Below are 13,432 nucleotides of genomic sequence, written 5' to 3' on the forward strand. Positions count from 1 at the left end.
AAAAGAAAAGAAATGTCTGACAATGAAAAACCAAGATATTTAGCCTGAGTAGTAGTGATGAAGGAAAAAAGAAATGAGACAGAAGAAATCATACTTTTAACACGTAAGTTCAACACCTACAGTCAAAGTCTGGGAATTGTTCATTATATTATTACATCAATTTGCTTTGTTTTTCTCACATTTGCAATTAAAAGGTCCTAGCTGACAAGTTGGCTTTCAGCAATTAATCCATTGGCATAAAAATCCAAACTGCTTTGACTTTCCACAAATAAATTTAGCTAAAATTCACAAACACTAAGCCTTTTAAAAAAGTTTTTGAATGATCACAAAATTTTGTTTAGGAAGCCTAACACTGACAGCTTACATTATCATAAAACTAAATATTTATATTTCTATTCATTGCCAGTTACAGAGATGAAAAACACTACATTCCAAATTCCAAGTTTTTCAGGGCCAGGGAGATGGCTCAGTAGAATAAGCGCTTCCCTAGCAAGCGCAAAGATCTAGTTCAGTCTCCGGTTCCACAAAAAAAAAAAAAAAAAAAATTCAAGTTTTTCAGTTTCACCTATTTCAAAGACTGTGGCTGACCTTTATCTCCTGATGGTGGCGCACTTCTCTAATCTCAGCCCTCTGGGTGGTAGGGCAGGATGATGACAAATTCAAAGTCACCTGTACAATTTAGAGACTTAAGGAAACCACATCTCAAAATAAAAAACAAAAATCAATGGGGACAGTGATAGTGAATTGTGGCGTCAACTTGAACAATAAATGCCTGGCAGACTGCTTGAGCACTGTTCTGAATGTCTCTGAATGACTGACTTAACTGAAAATAGAAATCCCACCCTAACTATGGGTGGCACCAACCAATAGGCTTGCAGCCTGGAAGGAATAAAAAAGGTAAGAAGGAGGAAGACGCACGTTCAGACTGCGCCGTCACCTTCTGACTTCCTTCTCCAGGCTTCCAGTGCAGACTCCTCAGCCTTCCAGAACAGGTCCGTTAAATGCTTGATTTGCCCTGCATGGGACTCTGCAGTGACTTTTAGGCCTTTAGCTTTTGCCTGGATCCTTTGGCTCTCCAGCCCCCAGATAGCCCCTTTGCATTCTACCTCTGACTCTACAGGGGGACACTGTAAACCTATTGTGTAAGTCCTCTAAGGTATGTCTGCTCCTGTAGTGGACTCTGGGAGGCAGCTCTGTGCAAAAGCCCTGGGTGCAATTCCCTGTACCAATCTCAAGCACCACCAAAATAAAACAAAATAAAAACTATCGATCTGTTTGCCTAAGTCATAATTTTGTAATTTACAAACATTACAGTCAGTATTTTTCTTTTTTCTTTCTTTTTTTTTTCTTTTCTTTTTTTTTTTTTTTTTTTCAGAACTGGGGATTGAACTCAGGCCCTTGCACTTACCAAGGAAGCACTTATTCCACTGAGCCATCTCTCCAGCCCTAGTATTTTCTTTTATATAATAAAATTTTAGTGAATTTAGTAGTTTGGCTAAATACTTTTTACATGCAACTCACTTAACTACAATAAAAATCACATTTGACTCAACAATAAGGTTATTGATTAACATTAATAACCTTAATTGTGATTTTTTTTTTCCCCCTCACAGCCGGGGATTGAACTCAGGCCCTTGCGCTTGCCAGGGAAGCACTTATTCCACTGAGCCATCGCCCCGGCCCCAATAACCTTAATTAATATCAATAGCCTTAATTGGTTAATATCAGTAACCTCAGTCAAATTAATGTCTAAACAGTATAAGTCAATGAAAACTCTGAGAGGGTATGGTGTTAGATATGGTAGCTAAACGAAAGCTGAAACACCACACAGGCGATGAGGAAATCATAAAATTTTAAAACATCTATCATAGTTTTTGCAATTAAAGTAAAACTTAAACATCATAAAAATTCCTTCTCATGTCTTATTAAATCAAAGAATCTATAACATGAACATGAAACTTAGAAATGTACATTTTCCTGAATTTTTTTTAATAATTTGGAAATTCACAGAAGCCTAGAAGAGAAACTACTATTTTATCCCAGCATGTATCCCCGCTTTCCTCCTGCATCCCCAAAGCAGACCAGCTGAGAAAAATGGTCAATCTCATCATTGTCAATAGGGTCCTAGAATCTAAGGACTTCCCTTCATGCAGCCCCCCACCAGACAGCTCAGGTGCTGTTTTGTGTCACTTATGTTCAGGCAAGGGTTGTAGTACCTAAGAAACATTTTCTCAGAAATAACTGAACTCTAACAAAACTTACTTGTGAATGTTAATCATGATATGCCAACTTGAACAGATTACTAAAGCCCATAGATTACCAAAAAAAAAGTCTAGCTTTCTGTGGATGGGCCCTGTAAACACTCTCAACTCTAATTACAAAACCTGCCACATAAGTATTCCTGCATAATAATGCATATTTTACTGATTCTATTCTTCTAGATTACTCTAACACAAGATAGTTATTGAAATAAGAAAACTCCAACAAAATTACTCAGTTGGACCCCCAAATAACCTGCGACAGTTCCTTCAGTGGAACCTTTCCTGGAGGTCTATGGGACAGATTAAACCATATTTTACTTCTACAAGATATCCATGAAGAGTTTTTAATCTGCTTCAAAACTAAACCACAACACAATGCCCCCCCCCCAGGTCTTAGAAAACATGCACAAAATTTTAGGAAAATGCAACATATAAACTTGTGATTTACTTAAGTGAAGAAAATCCATGTTCTTACAATGTTGCTGTTGAAGTCTGATGTTCTCTTAATTTGTCAGGAAAGCTGGAACAATTGTGATGACTTATCCTGGAAATGGCCTCCCAGAGCTCATAGGTTGGTGGGCTGAACCTCAAAGCAGAGTATTCACACACAGGATCTCACATTGGCTCATAAAGACTCTAAATTAATGGGTTACTGAGAATTGGAGACACCAAGACAGAGGGGCTAATCAGAGGGACTGGGTCCCCTGAGGTGTGCTCTTCAAGGGTGCACTGTCCCCAGCCTCTGTCTCCTCTCTCTCCCCCTGCTCTGCCCATCCCTCACCCTGGCCTCAACAACACCAACAGCTTAGCTCTATCATATTTTTCCCACTGATGGGGAACGGCCTTATCACAGACTACAGCACTGCCAAATGGCCACAGAGTAGAACCTCTGACTCTATGATCCAAAGTGATCATGTCCTCCTTTAATAGGTATTTTTTCTCATTGCTAAATAGGTTTCTTATGCATTTTGTCCCAGTGATGGGAAGCTGAATAACACAATCACGTAAGTGGCACCAACACAGAAAATACAAGATGAGGCTGAAACTAGGCTACTCTACTTCATGCTGCTGTGACACAATACCACGGAACAGCTATTGTACGGTAAAATTCATTTGTCTCATGGTTCTGAAGGTTGTGAAGTGGCAGTGAAGTGGCAGCCACAGAGAGTCTTGCTGTGTTACAGTATGGCATAGGCTTCCCTTGGAGGAGAGAGAGCTGAACAGGAGCCAAGCCTACTTTATACAGAGTGTACTCTATATAGATGTGAACCCAGTCAGGAAGGTAGAGACCTCCCAGCCTAAGCAACTCTTCAAGCTCCTACCTCATAGCACTACTGCACTGGGCATTAGGTTTCCAACAGATAAACTTCGGTGAACAAGTCAAACTAAAGAAACCGACCAGATCACCTGGTGAAAATTATTAACCCCGACAATTATGTTTGTGTAGTTGCTTACACTGATAATTTTCAAATTGAGAGTTATAACTTCCTTTTTGAAATTGCAATCAAATTTCAGAAAGATTTGTCAGTGTGTGTTTTCATCTCTCTTCTAGGAACAGCAGAGTTTAGACAAATTACATAATCATTGTTATGTAAGAAGTCAGAGTTAGGGGTTATGCCTAATCATTTCTCAGTAGTGCATAACTGCACTCAGTAAGATTTGTGGCAACTTCTTATTTAGGGCTTATTTCGTTTCTCCTTATAAGGGTGAGAGAAATACAATTAAGCCTCTGCCAATAGTGGACTTTCTTAAATAAAAAAAAAGACCACCCTCCCTGAAGAACCTAAATCCTTTAATTGCATCAAAACATCTTAAAACTAGAGTCAGAAATTTAATAAAGGGATAAGAGGATTAAAATAGTAAAGAACATGACACAGTTAAATTGAAGCCCTAGCACACAAAGCAAAACTTACTACTCCTACTTAAAATTCAAACTCCAACAGATCTAGACAGAATCTAAAGTATGTCACCAGTAGTCAAGCAAGAAATGTCTGCTTTCACTTGAAAGAATCAAAATGTATAATACACAAATATTTTAAAACCATATTTGTTCATACCAACTAAAATAATTCTTTCGCTTGATATTTGTTGAGTGGTATCTTTCCCCAACAGTGTAACCCCACTAGAGAATCAAAATTTTCTTTTGCACCCCACACAATGGAGGATAAAGCTGGTTCAAACTGGCAAACTGACCGCAATAACAACTAGTACATGGCACACAGAACAGTTTAGTGGTCCCTATTTTAGTATTTTTTACATGGCCTCAATTTCAGTGTGAAAACTTATGAATTAAACCTGAACTTCTTTTGGATCTTAATTGGAATAATATTAATGACTACTAATACTTTTTGATAAACAACAGAGAAACATTACCAGTTTCTTTACATTTCTGAACACTTCCATTGAAAGATTAGTTCATATGTAAAATCTTTGGTTTACTTCTTCATATTATAACTTCAGAGTGTTTAGGCTCTAAATAAAAATTTGGAATAGTTTTTAAAAGAAAAGAAATGGAAAATACTATAATGTACAATTTTATTTTATTTTTTAAATTAATTTTATTGAGAAAGAAATAGCAATTAGTTTCAAAACAGGTCAGTAGGACAGTTACAATAATTAATACATAGCATATTGTTGTCTTTGTAGTAGTTGTTCATAGTACAAGATGCAGACATGATAGTGCAAATCTTTCTTCTCATTGAACTAAGAGAAAGTAGCTGCATATCTAACCTAATTAATATACATCTACATATATTCACTACAAAATGTACTTCATTTATATCCCCTTTTTTTGTTCAGTATTGTCAGAGATGGGTATTCCATTGCCATTAAAATATTGTAGGCACATGAATTCAGAAAACTAGTCCAATACAGTCCAGTAAAATGTGGCTGTTTTGTGTATATCTTAAACATTACTTCTATGTTTACTGATACAGAGCTTCAGAACCACTTAGAAATTACAAACTATGCCCAGTGACAGAAACATAATAATCATGAAAGGCATCTTTGTCAAATATGTATGTTTTTTGTCCATTAAAATCTAGAATATAAAAGGAGTTACTGTATATATGTTTATTATTAAAACAAATTATTTCCTAATAGCATTAGCATATAATTGGTATTCTCCACTCCGTAAGAGGAAGCTAAAGGTTAATTGAAACGTATTACCTTACCAGATGTCAAAGGTAACTAATGAGGTGGATGTAAAACTAATAAACCTTGTTTATTTTCCATACACAAATCTATACGCCAAACATTACTCATTTCTCTCTAATTCTCAGTGGAGAAGGGTGCTTAACATTTCCACTCTGATTATAATCAGAAATGCTGAGAGGTTCCAAGGGACAATGAACCCAAGTTCTGACTATGCAGACTCTTTTCTAAAGTACTGTTGCAAGCAGAAAATAAGAAATGTATATGGGCACCAAGGCTGCCATCTCTCCACTCTTGCAAATGAACCCTGGACATGCACAGTTCATGTCTTCGAAATCACTGAGTTTTAATCAACATCACACAAAACATCCAATCATCAACAGGCTCCAAACGCGGCTAAGTCTACAGACGTACTGCCATTAACTTAGAATGTCAAGTTCTTCTAGCTGCCCCGTCTAGTTCACTTCGAACCCCAGCTAATGTCTTAAGAATGGCAGCATGCATTCGATGCTCACTAGGCATTGCGGTAAAATACTGCAATTTCAGATTTCTTGGTACAGCTGCTTCTGCATTTGGATGACTAGTATTCTGTGAAATGAGAGTAGACAGAAAGATAGCTTCACCCCACGTTATTTAAGGAAAGTCTACAGAAAACTGCTATAAGGAATATAGAGACATTTTATTTCCAATGGCTAAAAGCATATTACCTATGCCAGAAAATTCTCAATTTTCCAGGTCTGTTTAGTTTGTTCTGTATCCCCATTCTTCATGGTTACATTATTCCCATTTTACTTTGCAAAATATAAAAAATAAGATAAAGACTACAATTAATTCTCAGTTTAATTTTTTTTAACATTACTGAGACAGCAGAAGCTACACTGGCAAGTTGACAGGAAAGCACATGATTCCCAGCGTTTAAGGCCACAGACAGATGACCAGCAGAACTCAGGTGTCACAGCCCTTGGCTTTTGGCATTGTCGTTGTTGTTTTTCTATTCCTCTCAATTTACTATAGCATCTGTTTTTCAAATTGCTTCTCTATGCCTCAGAGCCACACCTTCCAGCATATTAAGCTTTTAATATAATAGAATGCAACTTTTCACAGCAATTATTTTGTAATACTGGCTCCCCCAACATGAGCTGAAATGGCAGAGCTTACCTACAAATGTACGCTCTCTTTATTAAATAATGCTATAATCGTAACATAAAGGAGAAAATGCAGTGCCAAAATAATTCTGTATTTTATGACATGGTGTGGGAAAACTGTGACATTTCAAAAAAATTAAAAACACAATAAAGTGCAGGAGTTATCGAGTATTTTATTTTTTTAATTTATTTTGTGTGTGTGTTTTTATGGAAGGGTCTACAGCATGTTCAGGGTCACACTACTAGATCAGCCTCATACTGATCCGCCTGTTTACAGCCTCCCAAGAGCTGGGATTACCGGTGCATGCCACCACGCCCAGTCTCAGTTGCTGTCTCAGCGTGCCCCAGGGGTGGGACCAGCATGGCAGGCCCAGGGATTGAATCTCTAGTCCCTGGGCCTGTTTGCAGGTGCTTTAATTTGCTGAGCTATTTGGCCAGCAGGTATTTTAAAAACAACTTATTTTACTATCATTGAGATCTCTTTTCATATTTTTTGCTAATATTTTATCCTAGGTCTGCTGAACAGCGCAGCAACAGCAACCTCTCTGTGTTCTGTATTTCACACTACCTTCATTGCTTTTGCAGTTTTTTCTATGCTGAATTGTTTTTATAACTACACCTGAGTTGAAAATGCTTTATTACACAAGTCAGATACCAGTCTCTAGGTCACTAATTTGTGACAATGCCCTTAATCTTTGCACAGAACAACTTCTTACATGCTGGCCTCTTCTCATAGCTTTCTGTACAAATTCCTTAGTATGGTGCTGCTAGCCAGTGAAATACGCCAGAGCCCTGCACCCCGGGCAAGCCACGCAGAAGGGGCCCTGCACCTGGCGCCTGGGCGGACCAGGCAGAGCCAGCACTACGCGCCGTCTCCACTCCCGTCACAGCTACTGCCAGCCCTGCCTGTCCTTAGGAAAGCTGTCTGTGGCTAATTCATCATAGAAATCTGATCAAAATAGAATGAAAAAATGCATGCACATATCATCCCAATCCCATTAATGGCACAAAACATGTCTCTCCTTGTAACTTCAGTGTCTTGCACAATGGTGCGCACTCCATGCACACTGAAACCTCACCTAACAACAGTACTGTCCACTGGTGCTGGGCACGGTGTGTGACTGGGTTCTCAGAAAATAAGCCAGAAAAATGGAGTGAGAATGGAAATATCTGAGAGCAAATTTAACATGAGAACATTTAGGTTGAACCAGATGAAACTAAAGCATTGCGGAATGAGATATGCCTTGGTCTATCTCATGTCTTTACGTCTTTGCAATGTAAGAATGCTTGATTTAAAATTAGCGTTTGTGGGCCAGGGAGATGCTCAGTAGAATAAGCCCTTCCCTGGCAAGTGCAGGGGCCTGAGTTCAATCCCCAGTTCCACCCAAAATAAATAAATAAATTAATTAATTAATTAGCGTTTGTGTCTGACTTATTTCACTCAACATTAAGTTCTCCCATTGCATTCATTTGCCTGTGAATGTCTTAAATATTTCAATGTTTGTCTTATATGAAAAACTCAAAATGAAGAGAGGAAAATAGAACATAGACAAATAGAAGGTAAAGTTCAAATGATTCTAATTCCCTATCCCACCATTTCAAAAATATTTCAATAAATATGTTAACTTCTTTCATTTATACTACTAGTTTCTCTTATTTCAGTGAAAAGAAAGTTTTGCTCAACTATCTGTCTCTTTTTGTGAGAGTGTTCTGGCTATAGCATACACTCTGAGTGACACTTTGGCCATTCTCTTAAGATTTTGATACACAGTATATTAATTATTGTTATTCTCTTAAAAAAAAGTGTTTTTGACCCTTATTAGTGTAAGCTTAGTATCTAAAATGACAGGGCCATCTGAAGTGACTTCAGGATCGCCACACAAGTTGTAAATCAAGAACTGAAAAGCTGTGGCTGAAAATGCACACCTAAATATTCTATTCAGATTTTCCCACTTAGGCAACTGCCATCTCCTCAATAAAAACTTAAATTAGAATATAATGATGCAATTATGCCAGTTTTTATCAGACACATTGAAAACAATGGCACAGATAATACAAAGGCAGAATTCCACCTGTGTGACCCTCCATACCTCTGCAATACCCGTTACCATTCTACTCACATATCAAGAAAAAATGTACACACACACACACACACACACACACACACACACACACGGTGTTTTTCATATTTGCACGTTTCTAGCCTTCTTTACCTTAGGAACACCTTATTCTGCCCAGAAGTAGTAAGAAAGCAATCTTTAGCATCCAGTGTTAGCCCTGCACTACTCCTGTGGTGCCCACTACAGTTGCCACGGCCACCAGCGGTCTCCAGCACCTGATGCTCATGTCCCAGGACAACTCTGGGATGACTGGAGCCTTGGGAAACAGTCAAAGCCAGAGGACCAGGGACTGAGAGAATAAATACTGCTGTGCCAAGCCTGTGTTTCGGTGATGGAGCAACAGATAATAAATATATTGCTCAAAGCAACTAGTTCTTAGAGTTTGCCGCAGCAGCAACTTCTTAGTGATACTTGTCTTCATTTTCATGAAGATCTCCCTGCTTTTATCAAAACCCAGAGAGTTCTATAGCAAACTTTATGTCTAATATTGTCTTTCCTTTAAATATATCTAAGTAAAATGATCTTACTGCTGGTGTTTAATGAGTCTAACAAGGGAGTTAAACAAAATCCCTGATAACAATTTTGTTTTTTAAACTTAAAAAATGTTGAAGACATGGTATTCTATGACCTTCATATTTCTCCCAAGTAACTAAATTATAAAATCCAAAGCAATATGGAAAGTGAAAGCCTTTTAGTCTTGTAAACATTTCCACATCTAAAAGCCTGACGGCTCCGAAGAGCACAGCACAGATTCCTGCAAACAACCTTGGCACGCACATCTGCCATCCTGGGAAATGCTGTGCTTAATAAATAACTGCCGGTTAGGCTCAAACTGCTTCAGCAAACAAAGACTAACTTCCCTTAAAATTCTCTTTAAATAATTTTTAAAAATATTTTTTCCTCTTCTTTTTGATAGTATACCCCTGCTTGTTATATACATGATCACGCATACTTCATGGATGATTTCTCCACTGAGAAGGCGTACAGCATTGGGCAGTGCTGGAGATGCAGAGATGGGCGGTGTCTTACAAACCCAATCTGCAAGGCCCCGATATGCTGCAGCAATTCCACTCGCTCGTACACTTCCTAATGTTTCCTGAGGTTGGCACTTACATGCACATTCATAGTTGAGAACCTTCCCCGGAGGTGTTCATAGCACACCCAAGGCATTCAAAGCTCAGACAACAGAGAAAATTGATAACATATACCTCATCACATAGACTGGTCTGTTATACTCTCTGATGTCAGACCAATCTATATATCTTTAAGTTAATATTGCTACAAAAATCTTCATTTCATAGTTCTATGTACTATTTTGGAGGTTTATACAATGACTCTCAGAAATATCTGACAAACAGTCACTAAACAAAAATGCTTTGTATTCCCTCTTGGTATGCCTTCCATATCTGCAAATGTTGGAAGAAGAAAGACCAGAACTGAATAGAGAGGGTGAGGGAAGCCCCCTGGCCCTCAAGGCTCATTTTCTGTAGTTCTGTCAACTGGTACAGCCTATGACTGTGCTCGGGAAGCCGAGCACCGCTTTCAAAGGCCTTGCTTCTTACTGGATCACACCCAGAAGAATGAGAGCTCAGTGGAAAGAAGAGGAAGAAACGCACACCCTAAATGTCACACTTACTGCCGTGACATTATGCTTAATATTTTTTTCAGCTTTGTAACTCCTCTCTTATTATCTTCCACTATTTTTAATATGTTTGGAAACAAGTTCCTTCTCTCAACTATATAAAATATATGAGCTTTAATGAATAATTTCTCAGTGATGTGAAGACAACAGTACAGGTGAGGTCTGGGATAACATACTGAAGAAAAGCCAGGCTGAGAGTTACAATCATGCTCCACCATTCCTAGCTAATAAATGTTATTTTATATCTGCACAATGTGAAATCTTTAGCTTGCAACTATGATTCCTTTGCTTAAATAAAAAGAACAGATTTATTTTCTCTATCATATTACGGGTAGCATAATCAAAAATGATAGTTTACTGAAGAGCAAATATTCCTAACCAATGCTAGAGACTTGAGATCTTGCTATTTCCTTGGCAGTTGTCTGTCCTTGGCCAGATCCATACAGGTTCTGGGCCCCTGGTTTTCCTGATGTCAACTGTCCACTGTGTTGACGTTTTACAATTCCGTTTTCCTAAGGAAGCTAAAATTTGGCTGCTTCTTGATGACTAAGCCACTGTCAGGCTTGCATGATTTGGAGGCAAAACAATCACAAAATCAAAACCGCTGAAAGCCCTTAGATTTAATTAAAATTCACCTGTTTAAAAAAATGTGTTGGGGTCCTGGCCCTAGCTCAGTTCTTTAAGTGGCTGCTTCCACAAAGCTGTCAGCCTCAGGTTGCTGTAGTTCGATCCCCACAACACTCCAGACAGCCAAAAGTGCCCTGAAGGCATTCGAGGAGTAAAAAAAAAAGTGTTATATGGGCTAAAAATTCTTCAATAATTTCATAAAGAATCAAGGTTATTCATAATCCACATATAATTTTAAATACCCATTGTTCGTTAGACTTTCAGTTCCAAATCACCTTTATTCCAGACCTCTAAAAATGCAACTGAGCAGCTTCCCCAGTTCCTGTGTGGCACACCTCGAAGAGACTACCAGGTCACTGTGTGACGAAAGCTTCTAGACATCAAGGGAATGGCCAGCTTCTCTAGCAGAGCCTCCAAATTCTTTGGTTTCCAAGAGAATATCTCTCCACAGAGAATCTATAATGCTAGTTCATTTTCTCTTCAAGTTTATTAACCTGCTGCTATTAAATAGACTGACAATGAAGCTTAACCCCACAATCCCTCATAGTGTGACATTTGGGCATTGATTTCAAGTACTTAAAAACAGATTAGAAGAGAAAAAAACTCAAATGCTAGTATTTAGAGCCCCACAAAAGTGGGCAATTTTGGGTGTCATGGGCTATGAGTTGTAGGCTTGCAGGCTGCCTGTTAAATAAATATAGGAGTTAAATTACATTTTAAATTTTAATTTAAAATTTGAAAAAGCAAATTTCTGTTTAGCTAAAGTTCAATTTTCACTGGGAATCCTGATTTTTATTTACTAAAACTGGTGATTTTATGTAGGCCAACAGTATGAGGTATCTATTCATTGACATCTTTTTCCTCAGACATTTGTGTTTTTCCTTCTCTGTTAGAGTCAAGCAGTTCTACTTATTATAGTACATGAACAGATGGAAAATTTTCATTATTAATATCCCCTGCTTTCAATAAAATCAGTTTCCTACTGTTAAAAGTATAATATAGAGATAATTCATTCTTATGGTACCAACATTTACCTACCTGTGAGTAATTTATTAGAAGACCGTATAATAAAATGTTTCTCTTCTTTGCTTCTACTGCAAATTCTCTAACCCACATTAGGCTTTCCATTTTCTGACTGAGAGGTCCTAATTCAAAATCAAGAAAATGCACCTGCAAAATAAAAAAAAAAGACAATAGGTTATCATTACCTTCAAGTTTCATCTGAAAAAAGGCACAAAGTGCAGTTATAATCAATTATTTATTAATTTATGTTAATTTCTATTTGTTTCAGGCTATATATATTTAAAAGGTCGATAAATCACGTATAAGATATAATAAATACTGAAACTACAATATTAAAAACATGCTCACTCGTTCTATTTTAGCATACATCATTAAAATGAATATATTTTTATTAATTCAACTTCAGAATTTATAATGATACTAGACATTTTAACATATATAGTAAGAAATACAAATAGAATTTAAGAGTAGAAATTAAGTAACATAGTTTTAGAACAATGAATACTTGGCATGTCTATTAATTATCTATTTGCTAAAGTAAACCCAGAAAGCTTGATATAAATGTTTTTAAAGCAGTATTAAATAGTGCTTTTTTAGAAATGAAGTGAGCATTTTAAAACATTCCATTAATTTAACTTTTAAGGGCCTCATGGTGATATTCCTTCAAATCTCCCAATTACTGAGGTCCCAAAAGAAACTGTCTCTTATGAAACATAAGAGGCCTCAAGCACAACAGGTTTAAAAGCAGCAATCTAAAGGTCTGCACACATAGAATGAACACTAGGCAAAAGCACACACTCTCATGAAAAATTTTAAAAATCTCTTAGCAATTACATATTGCCTCAGTTATGGTTTGTGTCTAGGTGTCCCCCCAAAGTCTCATTCAGCCACAGGCTAGCTTCTGCAGTTTGTGATTATTGTGGGTATGCATGCTGCACACTTGGGCCAGGTTAATGCTGACTAACTATATATGCTGATACCTGTGAACTAAGCAACTGCACTGAATAACAATGTGCAATACTAGGGTCATGTTTGGAATGCCTGTCATTCTGGTCTTCTAAATATGTATTGCTTGTCATGTCATATCAATTACTGCTATACTGTCTCTCAAGTAAATGTTCATTTTAAAAAGAAAAGGGTAATAAATGAAAACAAGAGACAAGAAAAATATGTCATAGGACTGTCCTGCTACAATGCTATATATGGTTAGATTTCTAAATTTCTTTGTAAAAATATGTAATTATTTATTCCAATTTATGAAAATATTTTTATTTTTTCTTCACATTATGTAGGGATTTAAAGTTTAACATATCAATACTTGATGGAAAATACCTGTTCCATGCTATGTCTAAGATGTTTGATATTCAGACAGATAGTGAGGCTAAGCTCAATTGCCTATGTTATAGGGTAATAATATCATTAAGCTTCTCTTCTGGAGGGTTAATAACTTAAGTTTGCAGA

General features: G+C 37.2%; 1 protein-coding gene across 1 annotated transcript in view; it reads right to left on the reverse strand.

Moving 5' to 3' along the window:
- Ispd (isoprenoid synthase domain containing) overlaps window positions 1-13,432 on the reverse strand; it is a 342,357-nt gene that overhangs the window by 120,039 nt on the left and 208,886 nt on the right. The window contains exon 7 of the mRNA XM_023709846.1: window positions 11,987-12,118. Within this exon, the coding sequence (XP_023565614.1) occupies window positions 11,987-12,118 (132 nt within the window). The remainder of the gene's footprint in view (window positions 1-11,986; window positions 12,119-13,432) is intronic.

Source organism: Octodon degus, unplaced genomic scaffold, assembly GCF_000260255.1.
Source record: "Octodon degus isolate 3935 unplaced genomic scaffold, OctDeg1.0 scaffold00015, whole genome shotgun sequence".
Classification (NCBI taxonomy): Eukaryota; Metazoa; Chordata; class Mammalia; order Rodentia; family Octodontidae; genus Octodon; species Octodon degus.